We start from the raw sequence: 26530 nt of genomic DNA on the forward strand, positions 1-26530 counted from the left end.
CTGACCTCGTACAACTTTCCTTGGTTGTCATCTTAAATTATGAGAGAGACTTGTATAGCAAGAACAATACGAGTCCTGGTTGTTTTGGCATCTGCTGAACTCTTTTTTTGTTGTCATTATCCAGTGCACTCGCATCTCCACCTAAAGACACACTGCTATATTTCATGAGCGTAGTCTCACAAGAGTGTTTAAAGCATGGGAGATTGTACTTTCTTTGAAGACTTTTTTTCAGGCAAGTGTGCTGTTTGAAATACTAGAGACTAAGGAGCAGGATGTAGCCCAGGATAATAAAAATATTTTACTGCTGTCTGTCAGGTCAAATACATGTCTCCTTAGGAACCAGAGCCAGTATCACTGCAAAAGTTGACAGACAGCTGTAAGATGTAAACCAAGGTGAACAAGTTACTTCCTTTTTATTATTTTTGGTCTTGTGCAGTTGTGTACCTCCTGTGTTAATTCAGATAAAATATTTTGAAACACTTGTGTTCCGTTTGTTGTTTTCCCTTTCTGTAGGTGAATGGTGCATCAATAGAGGGGATCCTTTTATACGTTATCCAGAAGAAATTACCATTTGGGGTTTGGGAGTAAGGCAGTCCTGGCACTCTTTTTATTTATTTACTGTTGCTTGTAGGCAGTAAATGTGCTGCTCTGGTGCTGTTATGCAATAGAGACTTATTGAACCTTTTAAAGTCACTTATTATTTTTTTTAATTAGAACTAACTTGTGCAGCTGTCACTAAGCTCCTCGTCAGATGATATATTTATTATGTTAGAAATGAGAGGAGACACGTGAGTAAGACTCTGAAAGGAATATGCTTTGCTCAGGGCAGGGGTTTTATGTTTAAATGGGTGATCCGCATGTGTGGGTTAGACCAAGATGATTGCAGTACCAGTGCCTGACTAGTTATGTGCTGCCTTTAATCCTGTGGTATTGTATTTCATTGTCTCCCAGTACACTACTGTCACAACTGAAATAAAAACCCTCTAAATTCAATGAACACTTTAATCTGTCATCAAAATCACGAAAGTCTTGTCAATCACGGCTTAAAAGTTAAGCATGTGGATCAAATATGTAGTAAGAGGAGACACCTGGACTCCACAATGTAAGTGGAGATAGTCTAAGATATTAAATATTTGTTTCATTTGTGTTGTACAGTTTTAACTGAATATGGTGTTGATGATGTTGTTTCACATCTTTAAAAATCTAGAAAGACTATTCAGTGACTTTGCAGGAGACAATTTTTAGAATAAAATGAAATTGATATGACAAATTACATGATGGAAATTTTACTTGTTTGTGTCAATACTTTGGATTTTAGGCTTGCTCTTGAGCTGAGAAGAAAAAAACGAGAAAATGTGAAAAAGCTGAGTAGCTTATAAATAGCTTAAGGTAGATCACTGCAGGTTTACAAAAGGCACCAAAACTGAGAGTGTAGTCACTAAAACATGTTTTTGGTTCAGCTAGAGCTTCTAAACAGATATATTTGGTAAGCCATTTGCTTTTACGGGTTCATTTCAAATGCAGATTAAAAACTGTCTTGCTCTTTGGTCATATAGCAGCTACCTCAGTGTCATATCCATAGTACATAAAATGATAAATTTTATACCCTGTCAATAAAATCGAAAGCAATATTGCTAGTATTGTCAGATTGGGTTAGATCTGTTTGAAAAGGTAGTACTCTTTTCAAGAAACGACTAGTTCTGTAGGTGCTATAACAGAACAGTGATAAAAGTGAATCTGGAGTGTCATACTTTGTCTTCAGAGTGCTTTGTGGTGTTTAAAGTGAAAAATCTATTTGAAAGCACTTTAAATGAGATTTTCAAAAGTACAAAATCGATACTCATTGAAAATTGTAGCAAAACTCCCAACCTATGATGACCATTCAGAGTAATCTGAATCGTTGATCCTTAAGTACTTTTACTTTCACTATCGCCAGTGAAAATAACGCGACAGACTGTGATAGGGGTTGTGAGTAGCTGACATACCGTTATTAGCATTGCCTCTCTCTTGCCATTGTGAGACTCAGTTTTCAGTGGCTTATGTTTTTGCCAAAAATTAACCGCAGCCTGTTGGTGTTTCTTTTTATACAGGGCCAGCTGTTTAAGAATGAAAGTTAAAGAAAATATATATTCTGGCTTTGCCTGTTCTTTGTTAATAAAATCTTATGTAGCCGTAATTTGGAGGGAAAGATTGAGGTTTAACCTCAGCTGGTGTTTTTATCAGATTTATATGACCTTCTGCTATTTTCATGTGGGCGAAAAAGATGACACTCTACTTTCACAAAGTTATAAGCCTTGGAAAAACATTTTCATATGCTTAACACAGCCCATGTTTGCACCCAACTGCTCCAAAGCAAAACCAACAGCCTGTGTTACATCTCCCAGGAGTACTGAGGGGGTGTCTAATCGGCGCGAGGGTGCTTGAGCAGGACTTTTTTCCAGCTGTTACACCTAGTGGCTGTTGTACTGCGCCTAGCAGCTGAAAGAACCAGCAAGGAGAACGGATGCATTTTAAAAAACAAACAAGAAAAAATCTGATGAGGAACTTGGTGGGAAGTTATAGCAGAAGGAATAAACTGATGTAGGACTTAGGAGGAAATAGAAAATGCCATTTTGATTCTAACATCCTGCGGGGGTTTCAGCCCTGGTATGGCCCACACATCTAAGCCTGTATTCATTCCACTGCGACATGGGAGAGGGGTTCTCCTTTACTCAGTATAGAAGAGTTGGGCACCTCCGGTTACTTGAGGAAGCTTTGAGGTCATGAGTTTCCTTAGGTCAGAGTGAACCCTCAGAGAAATTAATGACCAAAGTCTCCCAGGCACATGCAAGACCATGTGCTCAAGTGAAAGATTACTCAGACTGAGTTTAACTCAACACAAGTAACATGAAAGCCACAGCTAAGATGGATGTCGGCATAGTGCATGAAAGGGCACACACCATTTACTGGGGTGGGGGAGTGCATTGACTGACATGGAAAAGTCCCTGTTTCTCAACAGCGCTACCTGAAATGCTGCAGTCCTGCTCTGTCCTGACCTATAGCCTATGTTATTGTGTAGGTACTAGAGAAAGGTTGACTTGTGACAGACTTCTACTGAAGAGTTACCGTGTCCAAAGCACTGCATTTGAGAAAGATGGTGTACTTTCCACTGTTGTTATGTTGTTGTTGTTTGCCATTTTACTGATGGCAGAACTTTGACACTGAGATACCATGTGACTTCCTAAAGGTGGATGCAGGGTTAGGCTTTAAGGACTTTTAATGCTGAAGCTTTTGCTTTTATACAACTACAGTGTATTTATGTGTAGTTACTTAACTGTATGGTATGGCTGCATGTCCTCAAAAAGTGTCTAAATCTGTTCCTAAAGGTAATTTAAAATCTGTTGAGGCTGAAGAAGAATTTAATTCTGATACCTTATTTCTTATTTCATCTACATTAGTATCTGGAGAAGTTAAATGAAGCTTAAATAGTTTTTTCTCAGTATGACATGCTTTTTACATCATAGGGCCAACTATTGATATGGCATGATAATAATACAATGGAATGGCAAGTTGAAATAATGAGAAGACTTTCATGCCTTGCTAGTATAGAATAGCTATCCCTACATACTTCAGCTGTCCCTCAGCAATAGTTGTCAGCCAGGTGATAGCAGCTATTTCTGTGTTTGCAAAGATGACCATGTGTGCTTGGAGTGTTATATGTTCATTAAAATAGTTTAGTGGCCTCACCATTAAAATTTAGTCTGTAAGAACCAGTGAACTGTTCCAGCCCAAGCTACTGGGATCTATTTCAGACTGCTTTAGCAAGATAGATTGTAATTCTAGCTTGTAGCTGGACACGAAAGATGTGATCTGAGGTAAATAATTTTGTTGTTTGTCTTATAAATGTGAGTCTTCACCTCTGACAGTACTTTAAATATATCAGTTACATGTGTTCAGCCACAGCACAGTAACCTGTGAAAATGCAAAGTTCAAGAACCTATGTGTTCTGCATTGTCTTCCTAAAATGAGGTCATGTAAGCAGCAGTGTTTCCTAGTCCTCCTGCTACTGAACAGAAAAGGAAGAGAGAAAATGTCAATATAATTAAACTTTGGGACTGTAACGCATCACAAGACTTCTTTAATTCGGTAAAGGTTTGTGATATATGTATGAACAGGTCAGTGAAAGCACTCCTGAAACTACAGCTGTGGAAAAGGGCATGGACAAAGTGTTTGCGTACACACAGATGAAGAATAATGCAAAATATGCTGTAGGTCTATTAGGTAAACTAGTGGTGCTGTTTTTGCTAGAACACGAGTCATTCATACAGCACATGAAAACAACAGTAACCAAAAAAAACACAGAGAAAAAAATGCAAGCTGGTGGGAGGAAGATCAGTAGACAGAACAACTTGCTCTCACACCTGTTGTTAATAAGGTCCTGTGTGATATCTGTAGAAAGTAGATCCCCCACCTTATATTGTGGCAGTAAGAGAAGATATGCATACCCAATGTTTTAGGTAGTGTTTAATGAGCCCAGTCTTCAGATTGGGCTGGGAGCTGGTAGCCAGCAGAGCAACTAAAAGGGGAAATATCCCTTAAGCACTCAAACATCTAGCCCTGAGAGCAGCACCAGAAGCGTTCACAAAGCTCTTGGGCAGCTTCAGCCCAATGAACTACCTGTGGCCTGGGCAGGCAAAACCCAGCTTCAAACACTCCCAGTGCCTGGGTCTGAATAGGACCAAAGAGGTGAAGTACATTTGTGTCAGAGCACTGTATCTGTGAGGAGTATAGGTGGAGGGAGGGGTTGCTGTGAACCTTCTACTGCAGCTGTTACAAAAGAAAAGTATCCTTGGGATTCTAGGTCAGATGGAAAACAAGAAAGGCTGTCCAGTGATTACCCATAGCCAAGAACTGAATTTTATGTCCAGTTTGCTTATCAAGGCTTATCGTCTGCTTTATAGTTGAAGACATTAAGTCTTGCTTAAGAAATTTTTGCCTTTGATTTCATTTCGAGCCAGTGTATTGTTAGGGGGAAAGATGAAGCAGAGTGAAACTTGCAGATTTAAGTGAGCTGTTGTCCTGTTTCGGCTGGCATAGAGTTAATTTTCTTTCTAGTTGCTGGCATAGTGCTGTGTTTTGGATTTAGGATGAGAGTAATGTTGATAACACACTGATGTTTTAGTTACTGCTGAACTGTGTTTACACTAAGTCAAGGACTTTTCCTGCCTTTCACACTGCGCCTCCAGCAAGCAGGCTAGGAGTGCACAAACGTTGGAGGGGACACAGCTGGGACAGCTGACCCCAACTGACCCAAGGGGTATTCCATACCATATGGTGTCATGGTCAGTATATAAATAAGAGGAAAAGCTGGCCGGGGGTCCACTGCTCACGAACTGGACTGACATTAGTCAGCAGGGGGTGAGCAATTGCAGTGTATATCTCTTGTTTTGTATATTATTTTGTCATGATTGTAATTTTCCCTTCCTTTTCTGTCCTATTAAATTGGCATTACCTCTATTCACAAGTTTTGCCTTTTTTTTTTTTTGATTCCCTTCCCCATCCCACTGCGGAGGAGTGAGCAAATGGCTGCGTGGTGTTTAGTTGCCTGCCAGGTTAAACCATGGCAGCTGTCTTTAAAGAAATCATGAAAGTAAGTTTTGAGTACAGACGGTGCTTGGAAGGAGGACCTGCTCTTGGGAAAGTACTTGAAAACCCAAGGGCTGAGAGATGCTTCTTGCCAGGGTCTGCAGGAAAGGCTGTGTCAGGCTGTTCTTTGCCAGCTGCTGTCTCCTGGTACAGAGCAGCTCTGCTGGACACGCATTACTGCTTCTCCTGTAGGGGTCGTGTTGGGGCAAGAGCTCAGGACTGTGGACCAAGCACGAGGTATTTCAGCCTTATTATGCTAAAAGACTCACTGCAGAATCGGAGAAAGCTCAGGAAAAGGTAATAATAATTATTTACAATATGGAGAAAATTCAGATGGAGAGATTGAAAATACAGCATATGTTCACCTTACAAAGGAGACAAGCAAGAGAGCATCTTAAAAATGTGTGTGCTATTTAGCATGATGGTATCAAGAAGCTGGGCAAGTATTGTAAATTTCTCAGCCTCATAATAATTTAGGAGACATCTGTGATTTTACAAGACAGTAAACTTACCATTGACAAAAAGAAACAAATACATCTTGAAGTATGTTTCATGTGGTAGGGCTTATTGTCACACATGGTTTCTTAGGCTAACAATTTTACAAGGTTAAGGGAAAAAAGGAGTAGATGTTGATATAGAATTAATTCAGAATGATAATACTGAATGGTTTTAGGATTTTTGGAAGGGATGTTACCTTTCATGCTTCAAACATATTTAACTACTAGAGGAGAAAAAGAGAGAATATATATGTGTATATGTAGTTCTGGCTGTCTTACAAGTGGTGATCATGGGATTCTTTGAGCTCCCCCAATGGTATCTGGTACTAGTGAAATGATGCTAGGCTGGATGCTTCTAATCAGATGGCATTTAGCATGCACAGAAGTGATACAAATTATCTGACTTAGTGAGGTTAGATTTCTTTGCTGTGGATCAGATAGACTGATTTTGGCATTTCCTCAGCCAAGTTGCATAATAACCTCTGACATGTATCCAAGCCCTGCAATGCAATGATGTTTCATGGTGAGCCAAAAAGGTGCACTGTGTGTGAAACAATGAATATTATTTATCCAGCTGAGGATTGAAATTAGGTAGATAGTTTTATGAGATAGGAAAATCAAGCAGGTTGAATTCCCAGACAGACTGAGGTACAAAGCAGAGGACTGACATGCCAGGTGGGATGATTATGCAGAATGGGAGGAAAGAAGAGTCCAAGTGTTATCAAAAAAAAAACTGAGAGAAGAGGGAAGAGCAAAAAGGCTGATGAAGGAGGCTGGAATAGATTCATGCAGTGTTTGTAAGAATGTGCTCAGCTTTGGAGATAGAAATCTTCTTCCCTGCTTGGGATGGAATTGACGGCAGTGCTATGGGAGGGGGCTGTGGACGCGTATGTCAAATCTCAGGTTGCCCAAACATCCATTGGGTGAGAGCTCAGCCTGTTGGGATGTTTCAATACTGTTTGCTGAAGTTGGTGACCATTCTAGGAGGAGGAGGCTGGCAGGAGGGGGCAGTTAATCACGCAACATTGACGGGAGTCAGCATGCTGCTCATGGCATCCGTATTTACCAGGAGGAGGTGTTAGGCTCAGTGGCTGCCGCTCTGCTCTGCTCTCTACCTGCATCACTGGCCTGTACTGTCACTTGGTGCTCCTACAGCTGTAAACAACAGAGGTGTCAGTTTGCTGGGGAAGCGGTCCTCTCCCTGTGAGCAGCGAGGGGTTGGCTCTGTTCAGCGCGGTACTGCAAGTCCTTTCTGAGTCTGTTTGACAGGGAGAAATGTGGAATGGGATTAAATGATGGCAGCTGGATTGTAGTCTGGAAGTGGAAGGGAGAGATTTGAATCCATTGACAAATTAGGGTGATGGAGCTGGAAATGCAACCAGCAGGAATTATTTTGCCATTGTTACAGTCAAATCAGAAAGGATAGTTTGGGTAGCTTGCTTGGTTTGGTTCAGCTGACTTCTAGATATTTTAATCACATCATTTCAGCAAGGTTGGCAATTTTATGCATAATGATACTGAAGTAACATTACTAACTCCAGCAAAGCTGCTCAGGATTTACTCTGAGAATCTAATTGGGCCAATTCATTTTTCTGAGTTGACAGGTAAAGTCTTACGTTGCTGTAAACTACGTGTGAGATGGATGTCCTTTGAAATGGCCAGGAAAATTTTCTTCATTTCATGTACACATGGATTACTCATTACCTTAACAGTAGCTGTGTGTGTGTGTCAAACAACATGTGAGCAAGGCCCTGCACGTCAGTAAAACAGGGTACAGGATTCTGAACTCTTCTGTTATCCTTACGCTGGTGTGCTGGGTTGGTGTAGGAACTCTTACAGAGACCTCTCAGAGTTTGGTATAACTCAAGGTGGATAAATCCTTTTCTTTTGACTTAATAATGCCACTGTACTTCCTTCCAAAGTTAGGACAAACTTGACTTTCTAGATCACCTGATGGCCAACTGGCCAGAGCATTTTGCTGTGTCTGGCAGGTGCTAACAGAGGGACTCTAGGTCTCATCCACCAAATGTTTTTTCTTAAATTTAAGCACTTAAGCTTAAGTGCATAGCTGAGGCTTTCTGTAGTGGGAAGATGGCATGTTGGCTCCCATGGTGTGTGGCTGATTTATGTGACCCTTTTTTGATACACGGCAAGGCATATATTGGAGTACATACCGTTCTAATCTGCTTCCCTCTAGTAAAAGCTGTTTCCTATATAGCAGTATAAAAATAATAGATCTGCCTCAGACCTCTGGCACTGCTGTGCACATAGAGGACAAATTATTTAAAAGAAATAAGGCATGTTGAGGCAACCTCTTCAGGGTCACAGCAATGATCGGACCATAGTCTATCTGAAGTAATTATTTCTGATTTGGATCACTATAATCTGGGATTTCTGATTGCAAAGATTAGAATACCTGTTACAAGGAGGTGAATGTCACCAAAGTTGTGCTTAATATTTTTGCAAGTGTCTTGGAAAAGCTATTAAGAGTTATGTTCTTGTTCCTACATGGTGTCTACAATGGTACTACATCAGTAGTTATTTCAACAGCTGTTTCTGCTGAAGGCTGAGAAGAATTTTTGGGTTTGATTGGAGAAATTTGGGGGAAGGGGGAGAAATTGTCACAGCCTTATTATTGACTTGTTACTTTTTATTGCTTGTATTTCAGTTAAAATATCAAGTGTCAAAGTCTAAAGCTGTTATCTGGTTGAAAATGGGTGAGGGGGGGCTGTGGGGGTTTTTGGTTTGTTTGTGGATTTTTTTGGTTTTTGCCAGTTCCTTATGGGTAGGTAAGAAAGTCAAAACTTTTTGAGCAGCTGACATGTAGTGCTTGAGAAGATAAATTCAGATAAGTATTTGACTCTTAATTTTTGGAAATATAACACACCCCCTCCAAATTTCTTTAATTTTCAAAATTCCCTTGGTAGATATGGAATAGCGGTGACATTGATTTTTTTTGTCATTTGAATAAAAAAAAAAATCCTTTCTAAATATTCTCTTCATAAAAATTAGATTCATAATTGGTTTTGGAAGAATAAAATTGTTTCAAATATTTTCAGGCTAAACTGAGTTAAAAATGAAACCCAGCTTATCTTCTGGCATTTTATTCTTACTCCCTATCTATAGGTAAATCTAGTGGGCTTAGGAAAGCAACGTGTTGGCAAGCTTGGCTACTATAAACTAGCTTTTTCTTATTGCTCAGTATCATGAATCTTTATTAACCCAGCTCACTCCACTGAGATTCAAACTTCTGTTTTTCTTTCTAAGTTTTATATTTTTAATATAAAAAGATGTTGAAAACAAACTGCTTTTTTAATACCCTGCATTAAATTCAATTCAGCATGGACATTTCTGATGCTATCCTAGAGACATTTTTACCCCGGTCAAGAAAGTTCAGAATAGTTGTGTCATATGGTGTGTATCTTGTGCAAGCTGTAAAGATCTGTGGACTTGCTGTAAGATGACATTGTGCCTAGTATAACTTTATTCACTGCTCCTTCTGCTGCAATGAGTCTCCACCAAATCGTCCAATTAGTGCAAAGTTATATAACTATAGACAGATGGAAAATTAATATTTATAGCAAAATGCCCAGGGTTTTGATAACTGGAAACTCTTGGAGCAACAGATGATGTTAGCAGTTAAGTTTCTGAGAAAGCAGCCTGTTCAGGAAAACATGTCAGCTCGTGTAGTTTCTGAAGTAGGAGGTCATGTAGCGATGGCCTTAAATGTGAGTGTTAACATTTCTGTGATTAGCTATTTTAAATGAATTGGTTTGGATTGGTAAAGAAAAAAAAAGATAAATATATATATAATTTTTCCTCAAATGGTCCCCAAAAGCCAGTAGAAGTTTGCAAGATCCACCTCTTATCTCACAGTTTCTAAGAGGTTTGCAAATGCCACCAGCTTGACAGAGACCTGAGTAGTGCAGAAATCAAAAAAGCTTTTAATGAGAAGGAGAAATTATTCCCATCACTCAGTGGCCCTTGAATACCGCTGGCCTGACAAACCAAAGGTCAGGGGTGGTGGTATGGTTTCCTTAATGCGGGTGCAAATCCAGAATAATTTTCCTAACTTTAGTGTGTGGTTACTTTGGAAATATAATAATAAGCATTTTTCTGGTGAATGACATGTACATCTGAATCCAGTAATCTCAGAATAATGGCTTAGAAGGGATCAGCACTTGATGTCAGAGGAAGGAACTGAACTGGAGCCCCTTCTTTGCCGTCACTGTACACAGCTACTAAACTGGCAGTTTAATGCTCTATCGAAATATTGTTTGCTGGACAAAATTCATGCCTTCCTAAAATTCCTAGCTTGAAGTTACCTTCAGGGTTTCCTGTTAGTGGCTTTAATGCCTTTTGCTGGTCTGTACTGAAGTTTCTCGGTTTCAAAATCTTGTTTTCTCAAAAGGAAACTTGGTAGTAGACATGTCTGTGTGTGTGCATGTGCACATCTATAACACAGTTAAAGTTTAATAAAATAATATTCTCCAAAACAGGATGACAATATTTTGTTGTTACGTGCTGAAAGGCAGGTCATTACCTGGGGAAGAACCTTATAAGTTTCTCCTGCACACCCATGTTTGTGATCAGCCCAGATTGCTGCACGGCTGTGATGTGAGCTCGGGGATAGCCCAGGCAATCCCCGCTGAGGACTGCTGCAGGGGTACGTGCATGCGCAGGGGCTCTAACAGGTTTCTGGGTTAGTTGCTGGGGGGTGGGAAAGTATGTGTGTATAGAAACTTACATGTTGTAACATGCCATTATCGTTGTAAGAAGTTTCCACAGATATCCCTTGCAGAGGCTGGAGTGTTTCAGGAGGAAGTTGCAGGGTTCTCTACACTGACGTGACACTTCTGCTATTTTTCAGCATATAATGACTAAATATTCTTGCCTGGTTAAGTACGCTGTTGACAATGAATATCCTATGCCATTCTTGTTTTGTGTAATATTCTTGTCTTGAACTTGTGTTGCATTATGCCACTGCTATCTAGAGAAAGAAAATACAGAGAAAGAAAATATAGAGAAAGAAATAGGATTTTATTAAGATTTATAATGTTCTGATAGGAATACACCTCTCTACCTTCAAGGCAAGAGCACACCTCTTTTATACTTTTTTTCTTTTTAAACAATATTCTTCTGTTTCCCTGGCAAACTAATGCTGTTTCACATATATATTGAAATTGTAGCACTGTTTCTTTTCAGCATCTTAGTCTTTTAAGCCAGACTGCTGCAAATATATAATGCAAAGTAAGATTTGGCATTCGTATGCTATGGGATGATAGTTCAGATGATTTGTAAAGTCTTGTAGCTGTTTAAAGTAGTAAACAGTTGCTTAACTATTTGCACAAAAACACCTGTGCACCTACTCTCTTTTACAAACAGTGAGATACAGCCACAGCAGAGGTACTTGCGCTCCTGCATGCGTTGCTGTTTTTGGAAATTCCACCCGTGCACTTGCCTTTCTTCAGCAGCTTTGAGAGTCCCACCTGTGGTTCTTTCTTAAGAGCAGCAGCATTTCAGTACCCTGTGTCACCTCCACAGCTGCTGCCTCTCTGCCTAGTTGTACAAGGAGAAGGGCAAGTGTATTTTCCTTGCATTTTCAAGAACAATATGTCAAGGTCACCAAGAAGAGAGGAAGAATGTTGTACTGATGTCTGCAGTTTAGAAAGGATGTTAAAGATTGGAGTGCAGAAATGAGGGACAAAAGTGATTTTATTTTTTCTTTAGAGGTGGCAGAAGACACTGACTATAGTATGTAAATATTTTGGGAGAAAGGACATTTAGTAGTGAAGGGTTCCTTAGCAAAAAGCATACAGGGACTCAGCTGTTGTATTATGGCTAACAGACATAAACTGGAGGCAAAGCACCTTAAACAGTGTCTAACACTACATATGCTGGGGGATGGTGAGCCAGGTGATGGTTTCTTTATCTCTTGGATGTTTTCAGGTGGAGGCTGGATGCTTTTTTCCAGAAGGTTTGCTTTTATAAGTAAATGTTAATCTTTGGCCTTAGTACAGGAATACTGAATGAAATCTAATGCCCTGTGATAAGTTGGTTTAAGAAGATTGAAGGAATGGTGTGGTCTAGCAATTCTGAGGAATACAAAGACTTTTTCTGAGGGAAGGAAACAAAATATTTTTTCTCTGGGGTTCGTGGTGGAAAGCAGAAGAATTGATGGGCTTCAGTGCAGCAAGTTGGGCATAAAGAAAAATGTTCCACTTGTCAGAACAGTAAAATACTGGGGATAAAATGCCTGTGGAAGTTGCAGTAATAATTTAGATGTGTTTTTTTTCCTTGAGAAAGAGGGATGAACTAGATGACCTCTAAAGTTTCTCCCAGCCTTTTTTTCTGAGAGCCTATAGTGGGTGATGTAGCTGTCAATTTTACCTTCAACTTCCTGAATCTTATCCTGGTTATCTTTTACCCCTGCTCGGCCAAAGTCTCTGGACTCCATGTAATGCATTTGTTTAATGCCCTTACATCCAAACACAAATGACATTCTGCGTATAATTTCAAGAAAAAAAAGTTACAACCCACTATCTTCTTTTTAGGTCCTCCAGGGAAAAGAGGTAAGCGGGGCAGAAGAGGAGAGACTGGTAAGTTTTCAATTCCTGTAAGATCCATTGTTATTTGATGTCTGTGTTTTTGTGTGGATGCATACCCAGCATGCCTTCACGTTTAGTAGTATTGCTTGTGTGCTCTGAAAGAGGGTTCTGAAACTTCTCTGGTAAAAATTTGTGACCCTTGGCATATACCTGGTGGCCTTCCAGATAGTCTTCTAGTCTTGGGTGTCATTAATTTGTAGGCACACTTCATGATGCTTGGTGTGGTACCATTGGTAACATATTGATAATTGTCAAACCTTTTTGTTGTCGTCTTACACTTGTGCAAGTTAGAATAACTCCATGTACTCCAGTAGCTGGGGTACTGTAAGTCAGCGTTTCATCAGGCCCCCTTGGTTTGAGATGAACAATATTATAAGGAAATAAAGAAGGAAATAAAATTCCTTAGGTTAAGAATGTTGTCACATTATTTCCCTGAGTACCAACTAGACTACTCTGTATGAGAGAAACTGTTGTTTACTAGAAATTACTAGCGATCAAGTTCTTACAGAAGTAAGAAAAACATTTATTGGTTCGTTACCCTGTAGCAGGGAGGTTGCTGTTGAGAGAATCCTGCTGTTGCTGTGGAGCTTGAAATTTCATTTGAGACAATGTTATGAGATGCTGAGCTCCTCCTCCCGCTGACATTCACAGGAACTGGAACTGTTGATTACCTTGTGGGATCGAGCCTTTCATAAAGGTGAACTTTCCAGAGGCGATGCAGGAGAAAATGAGCATTCCTAATCTCCTTGGCCATCTTGTCTAATCTGCAAGTTAGGAAAATCTTTCAGCCGACTTGATCTCTGTAAATCTTACGTAGCCTTTCTTACCTCTGCAAATGATTATTTTTCTGACTCTTAAACTATTTCCATGTTTTTCTGCATCACAAAACTGAAGCCAAACCCTGCCAAAAGTTACTAAATATCACCTAGTGTTTCCATTCAGCGTTGGATTAGTATTTACTTCGGAGAAAAATGCTGTGGTACAGAAGGAAATTTTATGGTGGAAGATTGTCTTAGAAATGATCCTGGCAATTACTTTTCAGGATGCTTGTAGATTCATTTTACATTTCAAATAAACACGTATTAAACTATTAACAAAGGAAATTGATCTCTCATTTAAAAACAGACCTGCATCTTAAAATGCTGTTTTAGAACATTTACCAGGATAAAGAAATTGCCTTAGTTACTGGACAATAAAATTCCTTTGTTAAAACCAAAAGGCTGTCAATATTAAAAGCAATCTCAAAGTACAGCTGCTGCTGTTTTATACTCCTTTTGCACTTCACTTTTTATTCAGAAATTAGAGAGGGCTTAATGAAAGCTTAATGAAATGTCATTGATTTGGGACCTGCAGCTGCTCAACTTAATAAGACTGAAATACTAGATTTGATTTGTGGCCCTTTGATAATGTTTCCAAGAACTGCTATACAAAAGTCTTTGAGTCTAAATAATTGAAAAAATGTGCAAATATCACTTCACGAAGTGTGACATTTTAATAGGGAGCATTTTATATGTGTGCCTTGAGAAAGGAAGGTGATGAAAAGAAAGTTCAGCGCTGTCAGGTGGCCACTGAAACTTCCCTCGTAGGTAAAGTGGGAAGGCTGGAAGATGCTGGTGCACGTATATCTTGACGAGATGCCAAGGTTAAATGCCAAGGGTACTTTGTGCAATTTTGCGGCCAAGCTGTGATCAAATGCCAGCTGTGTGGCCAACTGAAACTGGTAATGTAGTTACATACGCTTTATGTGGAGTCTGACAAAATTAACTGTAGTCCATGGCTGGTGTTTTTGGACTGGCATGAAATTGCATGGAAATGGATGGAGAAGCGACTTGCATAAGATTGCATGATTGTAATTGAAGAATTGGTAAGGTAAGCGCATGCATTTAGGCATTAGTCATCATTTACAAGTTGCAAAGCACAGCCAAAGCTAAAAAGTACTTAAATGGGAAAATGCATACAGTGTGTTAGCAGTGTTGATCACTTACAATCCTGAGGCCTTGTGCTTGGCTTAGTACATATGTGTCTTTCTTTAGTAACTTCATCAGCTTACATATTCTTTTTTTTCTCTTTTTTTACCCTCTTTCCCTCTCCCCCACCCCACAGGACCTCCTGTAAGTACAGTGAAACATTGTTGGTTCTTCCAGAATCAGGGAGAAATCTGTTAGATCCTGTTAAGTTATCTCCATGCTAAAATGATGATGTATCATCAAGAGGGAATTTTGATATTTATACCTATACAGTGTAAACACGCACTAATTATCTTGGAGCTGAATAATTTAATCAGAAAGTTCCTTAAGAAAAAAGTCTCTAAAACAATAAAGCTTTATATTCAGCACTCCAGATAGCAGCTTGGATCGCAATTCCACGTAAGTATGTTATGTTCATTTTGCTTATGACTTGTTAAACAGATATTTTATTGCAGTATGAAAATGTGCAAGTATCTTAAGTCCAGTCTCGGTCACTCTGCCTTTTGCTGGGTAGTAACTTCCTCTGCAGTTACCACAAACTCTTGGGGTACAGGCTCCTTGTTCTTTGGAGGTCTACAGGCTGTCCAGCCCATTGCTTGTGTAATTGTTACTGAAGCCAGTAAGCTTGTGTAAAATGAATATTAAATAATACTATTCAGTTCAGTAAATTGATTGAATCTTATGCTAATCTTCTGTGTTAGAAAAGAGTTTCTCTCTTCTGGGGTTTTATGGTTGTTTTGGTTTTTGGTTGGGTTTTTTTCGTTGTCTGTTTGGTTTTTGTTTCCTTTATGGTATATTCCCTGGGTAGGTCAAAAGTCAGACTTGAAGAACAGGACTAAACATATATCTATATCTATAATCTCGAACATTTGTATTTGTCATGCCATCATTGTGCACCAGCTGGTGTAAAAGTGTGACCATTAAAACAGTATTTCTTTTACAGTGTTTGCAGACTTCTATTTTTTTTCTTTGATAGGTATAGTATTTCCACAATATTTTTTGGGACCAGATTATCTGTCTATTCTATGCTACATGTATATTTGAGAATAGTGAATTAATATGTTGAAATTCTGCTGTGACATAATGATTTTACTGTAAAGTGGATATACTGAGCTGTGATACTACTTATCCTTGAAAGATTTTGACCATGTGCTCAGCAGTTTATAGTGGCAAATCTGCTTAACAAGCCATCAATGAAAAGCCAGGCTTAATGCATAATGGTGCTGTTTATTTGAAAGAAACACTGGCTTCCCCAATTTCGTTTGCAGTCTTCCCATGAAACACGAAGAACAACCATAAATCATGATATAAGCGATTTTCCTGTAGCAAGACAATGCGGCAAGAGTTCACTTTGTGCCTTGTTATAAATGTCTTTGACTTCAGCTCCCTACTGTTTTAGTATAGGTTCATTTTAAAAAAAGAGTCTGGATCATGGCAATATTAACACAAACCTGAAATAATTCCCAAGACTGAATAATTTTAAGTATATGACTTAAAATTCCAAGTTTCGTATTCAAAACTTAGAAGACTTCATCTTGTTGACAGGCAGTAAGGGTTTAAGTTGCTATAAGGCATTTAAAAATGTAATTTCTGTTCCTAATTCACTTTTTTATTTTCATAGACACAGTCTGGCTAGGGCCAACTGTTGTGGACTCAGTTATTCTTTTCACCTGGGAGACTGTAGTAATCATTTTCATTTAAAAAAGCAAGTATTTGTATATCCCACATAGCACTGCATGGAATTAGGTGTATGGTGTATTTTCAAGGGCCACTGCAGAGCTCTGTTTATTTTCCCTGAACATGACTACTGAGTGTCGCGTGTGATAACAGTCAAAGGCTGGGGCTTTCAGTCTTTTTTGTTGTTATTGTTGTTGTGGTGGTTTTTTTTTTTATTATTTTTTAATCATCTGTTATAGCATTCTCAAATTCCTTCTTTGGCACCCATGTTCTAGTGGTAGCCTATATTTCTAATACTTTACTGCCTAGGTACTGAAACTTTTTTTCTTTTGACCATATATTGCCCCTCAGTCTACATGGATAATTCTCTTTGTAACAAAAGACATTTCAGTGAGCATCCAAAGTAGCCAGTAGACTTTTAATTAGAAAGTTTATTTAAGTTAAAACATATAATTTCCATTGACAAAGCCTCATTTCTTCATTGTGTAAAACCTATTTCATATTTGTTGGTTTGTAATGTCATCACATATAAAAATTAATAGATATGCAAATTATAATTTGCCAGTAATGTACTCTGCATGTTTGTATGTCATATGTCATGACTGTGTTGTTAATGTGTGTCATACCATTTCATCTCATTCAACCAGGGTCTACCAGGGCGAAATGGCTATCCGGTAACTCATCATATGTTTATGATAGCTTATATTACTCTAAAATCATGTTGCTTTATTTTGGTTTTGCTTAATTACTGCCAAAAAGATCTTTTTTTCTGTTTCTCAGATGCCTACAAAATGTAGGACTTTCTTTTTTTTTTAAAAAAAAAAAGCCAGCAAAAAAACTTGGAGTTTTAAAAAAGCACCTGAGTGTTTACGATGCCTAAATGCAATGCACTTATTGTTTGACATTGTACATATTTTGTGTTAAGCTTCTGCATTTTTGCATTAAAAAAATATTTTTTTACTCTAATTTAAAAAAATTCTTTACCAGGATACTGCGGCACAATTTTCCATATTAGAAAGCTGTATAATTGCCATATGAACCTCTAAGTCCTTTCTTTCTTTCTTTCTTTCTTTTAACTGTTCCTGTTAACTGTCCTGTTTCTCTTGACTGCTTTGTTCAGTACATTTTGAACACAGCAAAACGCTGTTATGGAGGTCCTAGCTGTGTTGTGTATCACAGAGGAATTTTCTGATAATGAATTTGATTTGTTTTTCTGCCAGTTTCATTCATATCTTTAGGATTTATTGCCTGAAAAAAATATATGAAATAATGCATCTTTCTAAAATCTATTAATAATATTTTTCTTTCAAGTGGTCAGGCAAGCTGACTGCAGTGTTCCTTCAAGGAGAGAAGTGTATGCCTGTTGTCACATGTGTATTAGAAACCAAGTGACAAAATGTGTTAGTGGATGCATGTCAGAGACAATACATATGCACAACATAATGGCTGTTGATAATGATCTTGCTTTGAGCGCTTGATAGTATAGCATGGAGGGCCCACCCATACTGATTTGCCTATGGATTTCGTATAAAAGATGCCAACTTTCTCAGTGATTTTTACAAATGTTTCTGTTGGTAGATACAAATTGCATACCTTGAACACCTGCAGGTAGAGGACAATTTCATAGAATCGTAGAATCTCAGAATGGTTTGTACTGGAGGGGACCTTTATAGATCATCTAGTCCAACCCACTGCCATGGGCAGGGACGTCTTCACCTAGATCCGGTTGCTCAAAGCCCTGTCCAACTTGACCTTTAACAATTCCAGTGATGGGGCATCCACAACCTCTCTGGGCAACCTACTCCAGTGTCTCATCACCCTCACTTTAAAAAAAATTTCTTCTATATGTCCAGCCTAAACCTACCGTCTTTCAGTTTAAAATTGTTGTCCCTTGTCCTGTCGCTACAGACCTTGGTAAAAAAAAAAAAAAATCATCTTCATCTTTCTTATAAGCCCCCTTTATATACTGAAAAGCTGCAATAAGATCTCCCTGGAGCCTTTTATTCTCCAGGCTGAACAATCCCAATTGTCTCAACCTCTCTTTGTACGAGAGACCCCTCTGATCATTTCTGTAGCCGTCCTCTGGTCCTGCTCTAACAGGCTCATGTCTGACTTGTGCTGGGGGCTCCAGAGCTGGACGTAGCACTCCAGCTGGGGTTTCAGAAGACCAGAGTAGAGGGGAAGAATCACCTCCCTCGACCTGCTGGCCTCGCTTGTTTTGATGCAGCCCATTACAATGCTTTTCTCTGGGCATCTTCTGTAGCTGCAGCATTTACTGAGAAATGTTACCAATGAAACGTTATCCAGTGCCTATCTTTACAATTTTTACTGTTATGAATGGTTGAAAGTCAGCTTGTGAGGAATCGATCATCAGTATCAAGAAACCTGCGTGGATATACTGAAACCATTATCAGGGTTCAGAGTACACATTCCCATTTCATTTATAATGCTTAATCTATGTAGGTGAGCGCGCAAGTGTGTGGAGGAGAAGATGGAGTGAAAAAGCTTGCTAAAACCCCTTTTTTGGTCATCATCCAGCTGTGAGCTCTATAAACAAAGGTTGGGATTTAGAAGAAAAAAGACCCACAGTGACAACAAAGAAGCCCTTAGGCTCTTAGATCATGAATTCTGTGGAAATTAAATATCTTCAGTGTTCCTCATTCCAGCTAATGACCTTAACGCACAAGGTAAAGTTTACATTGCTCAAAGCACAAAAGCCTCATAGATTTAACTTCTTGGCCTAACATGTAAGTTGAGAAAAGGAGTGAATGTATTAGCGATGGACTCATGCATGTTTTGAAGGCTCCACGGGAACAGTTTAAAAATATCATTTTCTTTAGATCCTGAAGACCCAGTCCTTTGTCCTGGTCCAGCTGGTTTTTCTTTTTTGAAGAGATTTGTTGTTGGATCTGAGGACAATAAAGGATCCTGGAAGCCATGCTATTGAAATCGCTGGGTCTAATAGTGGCATTATTATGGGCAAACTTTAGCCTGAATGCATGTCTCTGCATGCATGCAACCATCCGACCATCCGCGCGTGTGCAGGCAAATGTGTGTCTTCAGTAGTGCTTAGCAGTGATTAGTGATTGAACGCTTCTTCCTGCTTGAAAATGACTGGGAAAAGAATTTGGCATTGGTTCTTGAAAGTCATCACTTGGCTAGCTGTTTCGACCTGTTCAGTTACAGCCGTATCCTCCTGCTTTCAATGGGAAATATGTAACAGCAAATGCAATGCACTTTAAAAGTACTTATACAGTCCTGCAGAGCTCTATGAAAAGGCTATTAGTGTTTAAAGTTATTTCTCTAGAGTCCTATTTAACTCCTGTAGAAACCTTATTGCTTTAATCTTTATTGGATTTTATAGGATATTCTGTGAGGATAGTGAAGTGTATCTGCCACATATAACCTAAAAAAGCTCTGCTCAATAGGCCAAAACATAACGATGCAATCTCACAAAAGCTAGTGGCTATTTTCTCCAAGAGAAGTTTTCATTGTCTGTGTTCATCCTTATTTTAAGAAATAATAATAACAACAGTAAAGGGAATTACAGTGAGAAATCTAAGTTCCTGGGAAGATATGGTATCAAAAGTCAAGAAAACAAGCTGGACTGACTGCTAGTGAGTAACACAGTTATTAAGGGGTTTGAAAGACCAGGATTAATTGGTTACTATGTAAGGCTCCATGAGTACTATAAAAAGTGTACAGTGGTATAGCTCCTTTTTTTCCTTACTAAGAGCTTTGTGTAACTGAGAGTGACCAAATTCAGAGTTGTCAGTCTTCCAACTTCAGTTTAAAATTGAAATAGGCTATCACATCTTCTTAAATAAGAAAGCAAAGGAGTGCACAAACGTTAGACAGCGAGAACAGAGGCATTAGTTGCAGGGGGTTTGTATGACAGTGTCACTTCAGAAATAGCACTAGAACTTGGCGGGGGGGAAGGAACCAACCCAGTAGATTGTGAATGCAGTGAAGAGGAACTTCTACACAAATCATGTAGTGCTCTGCAGGGGAAAAGGAATCTTTTAAGCTAGTTGAATGGGTAGAAGTTGTTTTCCATTGAAAACCTAAAGCAGACTGAGAAAAGTTTTCCTACCCCTTCTCCCAAGTTGGGGTACAGATTAAGCTCACCGTCCAAGTAAATAATCCCGGAAGTTGTTGCCATATGTGATGGTAAAGCTTCTCTGTCTTCAAAATAAAGTTTCACAATATGAAGAAGCCCATATAGTTTTGCTTCGTAAAAGAGGGGATCAGGGCAATTGTCTTAGATCTTTCCATAATGTCAGTCTTAGAGGACCCTTAGGAGCTGTGGAAGGCTATGGCTGCTCCAGGTGACCATGTGCCCTGTATTAAATCTCATTTCTCCTTACATCCTTGTTTCATCTTCAAGAAATGTAGACAGATTCCTCTCTTGCAGAAAAGGATGTGTCTAAATTGGAGATTGTTCTCCTGTAACTTTAAAATATCATCACTTGCTCAAAACTGAAATGTAGATCTTTGCAATTTCACCCGTCATTTCATTTAAATTTTTCCTAGCTCTTGAAAGACGTACTTACCTCTGAATGATGAAGATAACAAACTGGCAAAGCTTAGGGGTACAGGAAGAGAATTCCAGTTATTATTTAGCCTGTTATAATTCCGTCTAACTTAGAAAATGTCTTTATAATTACACTTCTGATTTTTGCACCTGTAAAAACGTGTCCCAGTATACCCTAAGACAAGCTGTTATCCTGATAGGTAAAGAATTTCAGGTTGCTGTTAGAAAGCTCTGATTCCCCCTCACTCCCCTTTCTGTTCCTCTACTGCTAAAGGTGAAGAGAATTCCAGGTAGAACAGAGAAGGGCTGTGAGAGGTTTGAGTCTGAAGAAATAGGCCTGGTTTGGAAAAAGATGAAAACTACTGCTGTGAGAAATTGGAAAAAGGCATTTGATTGTCCTGCTGTGTTGCTTTGTCTTTGACACTGCTTCATATTTCATTTTCTGCTGTGTCTCCAGTTAGAGACTGGGGCTGTGTAGGCAAATGCGTAGTAAATAGCAGTGTAGCACAGACCCTTCCCTCTTCCTTCCTCCATCTTCCCTTTCATATCATGAAACTCAGATGTAATTATATGAGGTAAGTTTCCTGTGCAGTTTGGAAAGAACACCTTTGTGTAGGGCAAAGCATTGAGCTTTCATTCTTTGTTCCATGCAGCAACCAGGCAAGGCTATGTTTGAAGACTCCATTGTATTTGCCTGCATTGAGCAACCATGAAATCTGGCTCTTCTTCCACCTGTTAATTTTTAAGAAGCATAAGGCAGTTGCAAAACCAAACAGAAATACTGATGTGGGTACTTAAGGCAAGTATTAAGTATCAGCAATAACTTCTCAAAAGGTTCTGTATGTTCTCAGGCATATTATGTATGTGTTGTCTGTTTAAAAATGAGAAGACCCAATGCCATTGTAAGGCAGCAGGAGGCTTACCTGCATGGAAAGGTTACCCTGGAGTTTTCTTCCTCTTGTCTTTGCCTCCAATTCCATGCACATCATCGGTGAGGACAAGTCTTGGAGAGTGTTCCTCATCTGTGCATGAGGTATCAGGACCAATATCTTACAGGAGCTGCCAATGGTTGGAAGTACAAGCCGTGGGTATGACGTTTCAGTAACTTGGCTATGACCGAGGTTTGGAACCAACCTTGTTTCTGGGAGAGTTTTCATAGCAGATTCCAGGTCATCTACAGAGTTAGGCAAGTACCAGTTTGATTTTGGAGGTATTTTATATATTCTTTAAAACTAAGAGACATAAATCACTTTCTAGCATGAGAAGTGAAAAACAATTGATGCATAAAGTTTTCTCATTAGGGTGTCCTGTGGGATGTCTGCTTTTCCAGTTTATTTCTTTTAACAGATTTGACGTGCAAGTCTACCAAAAAAAAGGGATGAGTGTTGGCTGGGCTTTTTGTGTCAGTTCAGATGTATCTAGTAGTCTTTAATTCTCAGATACTTTATAACCTCAGATACTATGGCAGGTCTGTTGCTGTAAAATGAACATAACTAGAATAATCAAAAGAGAAGAAATGACCAAAGATTGGGAGTTTTTAATCTGTGATTAAGCACAGCATGTGGCAGCATTAAGCACTTCTGTAACAGCTGTGGTATGCCCAGTAGCTGGTCAGGTCTCCCCTTTTTCACAGTTGTAGTAAAATATAAATGTCTAAGCTCAAGGAGTGGCGATGTCAGTTCCTGACCTTACCTTGAGGATTTGGCTTGGTGATTATGTAGAAGTTTCCCACTCTACAGCATTTATTTTTCTCAACAGGTGTCTTCACAGACCACCTTTTATTTTTGGCATTTGACCAAAGTAACGTCTTAAACATATACCAGAAAAACATTTGCAATAAATTTCAGGTTTGGTAGCGAAGCATTGATAACTATTTCAGGTTTTATTATTTTTTTAATTTTATTTTTAAATACACAGAAAATTCAAAACATCTGGAATCTAAAAACTTTTTTGTACTGTGATCTTAGTATGTGTGTTCTCAGTTCTTTATATTTTATCCTTATTTTTAGTCCTGGCAGAGGTGATTGGCTTGGGAGACATGAGGTTTTCAGTTGATCCATCTGCCTCAAACTTCTTGCTTGTCCTCAGGGAGCGGAGAGAATCCTCTGCTATCTTCACAGAGATACAGTTGGTCAGCTGTCCATCTCAAAATGTTACTGGGTTTACAGATTTCTTTATTCATAACCATGTACTCCTTGCCCATTTTTCAGAAAAGTTGCCAGCTGATGCCAATGCTTTACATTCAGCAGAAAGCGAGTGACTACTCAGGATGAGTATAAATTAAGTCCTTAGACCTTTTATTTCTTATTTCACATAACCACTTTCCATTAATACATTCACCGCAACAAATTGGAACTCCCAAGTACTCTCGCCATGGTTCACCAAAACTCTGCATATAGGCCGTTTGTTAGTGAGTCTTCCAAGAACATACTTCAGCTCACACAGAGTGTAATACTAATCTGTCACAGTCAGTCCCTAGGCTTCTTTGTATGCTGGATGCAGGTGCTGCAGTCCTGTCACAGAAGCTTATAATGAGAGCTGGGCTTGTCTGTTATAGTCAGGCCAGCAACTGCAGGATCAAGAGTTGGGCAGATACAGCGTTCAGTTCCACTCTCACACATGAAGTTGTCAGCTTTGCTGTAGGCAAAGGATGCTTTCGATCTTTTCCATGGATATCTCTGCAAAGGCCAGCACCCAGTGGTAGCTGTGGCTGCTGGAATTGACTGCTCTAAGTGATGGATACCAGTATGAGCTTTTTCAAGTCCTACCTGTGTAATGTTTTTTGAGCCTTGAACAAAGGTCAACCAGAGGTGGGTCACTTGCTTAAGTACAAATTTTGCCTTGATATCAAAACATAGGTAAGGTCCTAATTGCCATTTTTAACTGCAGTAACTAAAAAATGCATTCTAGCAGTTAATATTCAGATAGGTAAGTTACGTATATATAAACTAAGTATTCAGATAGGTAAGTTAAAAATACTCAGATAGGTAAGTTAAAAAATGCATTCTGGCAGTTAATATTCAGATGGGTAAGAGTGTCCACTCTGTAAAGAAGTGAGTTACACCTACCTTGCTTGGAGTTGTTGCCATCCTGCAGTATTGGTTAATAGACCTATAGTGGCAAGGTGTGTCGAATTGTTTGTTCCTAGAAAACTCAATGGTACCTCAAAAATCTTCCTAGCAGTCACAACACAGTGAATTGGAATTTATCAGTAATACAGTACCAGAATCCGTAACAGTTATGCGGTTCCCAAATACATGCTTCTGCTCAACACGCTTGCTGCTAAGCAGGTTAACTCTGTAGTATTTCTGTGCCATGAGAACCAGAGGAAGGCGGTAAGAATATTGTACTACTTTTAGAAAAATGCTGCAGCTGAGGGCATACTAATACTCAGCAAGTAAACTTCCACTTTTTCTTACAAATTGTGGGAAAGTCTGTAAATTCACATGTCTGTCTGAGTAATAACTGTGGCCTTTGTAATGCTCAGTCACATTAATATGATAATGTTTTTTATGACCTTTGGATCTATAATATAATATGTAATAAAATTAATCAGTTTAATGTCTTTGTATGCAATTTTTTTTTGCAGTGATTGAAGCTAATCATAAAAGTTGACTCGAACAGAGAAGTTTGAGACCTTTTAAGCTTACAGTTGCTATTAATTGTGTGTCGCAGATGATAATTGAAGCTACACATCAGGACATCTTTATTAGATTCTTAGAGGCCAATTTTCATTTTGAATGAACCATGGGCTGAATGCTTTCATCTGTTACGTTCATCTAATGCTAAGTGCATAAATAAGAGAAGGCAGTGTTTATTCCTAAAACTCCCTGGAGGATACTCAGGGTGCCCCAAGCTATTCCATATCTGTGGCTGTGGTAGTGAAATGCCTCATCTGCAAAAGCCAGCAATATAAGAAGATAGTTCAACCCTTTTCCTCACTTGCAGTTAAAAAAAAGAAACTGCCATAGATAAGCTAAAGTAGAAACTTCACATGGTGACTTAAGAAAATTACTTGTGCTGCAATAAATGCCTGCCTACATAGTATGTTCTTGTTTAAATCATTACACTTTCTAAATTATTTTAGTCCATTTTTTACATAGCATTAAAAATAAGGATGTAAAAAATTAGTAGAATAATAAAACCAAATTACAATATATACCTCGATGTATCATTAGTAATACATAAAATTGTATGTATGCTGGATCCTCCAAGACACTTCTTTAAACCAGCAATTTCCGTCTCAGATGCATGGACAGAGAAATTGCAAAATCCACATCTCTGCACGGCGTTTTGCAGATGTCAGTGTGTGATAAGAACTAAGTACATAATGCTAGGATATGCTAGGGTACTGTGAGCTAGTGTGAATCGTGTAGATTAGACTCAGCTGATGTCAGTTCAAAATGATACAACCCCATATATCTGTCAGATAAATACAGGATTATAGCTGATGGTAGATAGAGAGGGTAGGTGTAATTTAACAGTTAAATGTGCTTTTTCAGTTTTTTCCTCTGCAGCTTTCAAAATGAGCCTCTCATCTTTCATAATAAAGCATGTATAGATAGAGAAAGGAATTAAGCTGGTTTGTCATTTATTTGACAGTATACATAAATTTCTGGTCTCTATAGGCTACTGCACTGAGTTCAGCTTGGCAGCTGAACAGGTGGCATGCAGACAGCTGTAGTTATGATTTTCACGTTTGTGCTTTGGCAGACAATTACTGCTTGAACCGTACCTAAGATCATCCGTACTCGCCTGCATTTGGGCATGCCACTTGAAATTCCCCAGTCGTTTCATCACAGTGCATGATATAACTCTCCAGTGTAACAGAAATAGCTTTATTTATGAAACAAACTACTTTGGAGAAAAATGTTGCATTCCACATGTTTTCCCAATATAGCACAGATAAGAATTGTAATTCTAGGTCTCATTTCTCAATTTGACAATTGCATATGGATGTAGAGTTTAACAGCGACAGTTAAAAATGCCTCCTACAGTTTGCCTGAACTGTCACTTTCTCACATGAAGTTTTGAGATTCAAAGAAAATGTTAAATTACTTACAGTAGAGATCCTGTATTTAATTACTATTTACATCTGTCACAAATGGGAAGGGAAGTCCCAAACTGTCCTGTAAGAATTCTTGAGTCATTGATTCCTTCATCTTGAAGGAGGGCTGCAAAAACGCATCATTTTCTTTCATGCTGGATTTTTCATTCAGAATTATGATATAGCTGAGAGATATGTAAAACTTTACTGCCCGTACAGCTCCCAGATGAATATTCCTACGTGGGAGTTTAAGTGCATTGTTAATCCTAGCTGAAGTTAAGGGGTGTAAAATTGCATTGAAGAAACTTGTTCCTAAATTGCTGGACTAGGTGGTTGGGTTCAGTGAATTCCAGAAAGCGCAGGGTGGAAGTGTTTTCTCAAAGGCTGTTTGGACTCCTGCTTCCCCCTGCAGCCAGCGTTCCGCTCCCATTTATGAGAGAGTTGACAGGAGAAGGGGAACATCTGGAGCAGGCAGGCACCTGAACTGGTGGTTGTTATAAAGCTGAATGAGCAACTTTTTCCCTACTGGGAATCAAAAAGTTCTTTCATATGTGGGCCCCACACTGCTTAGCATC

General features: G+C 38.9%; 1 protein-coding gene across 1 annotated transcript in view; it reads left to right on the forward strand.

Annotated features, from left to right (window-relative positions):
- The window catches only part of COL25A1 (collagen type XXV alpha 1 chain), a 323987-nt gene that overhangs the window by 156646 nt on the left and 140811 nt on the right, over positions 1-26530 (forward strand). The window contains exons 3-4 of the mRNA XM_075090678.1: positions 12677-12721; positions 14834-14841. Of these exons, the coding sequence (XP_074946779.1) occupies positions 12677-12721; positions 14834-14841 (53 nt within the window). The remainder of the gene's footprint in view (positions 1-12676; positions 12722-14833; positions 14842-26530) is intronic.

The sequence above is a fragment of the Phalacrocorax aristotelis genome, chromosome 4 (genome assembly GCF_949628215.1).
Source record: "Phalacrocorax aristotelis chromosome 4, bGulAri2.1, whole genome shotgun sequence".
Classification (NCBI taxonomy): Eukaryota; Metazoa; Chordata; class Aves; order Suliformes; family Phalacrocoracidae; genus Phalacrocorax; species Phalacrocorax aristotelis.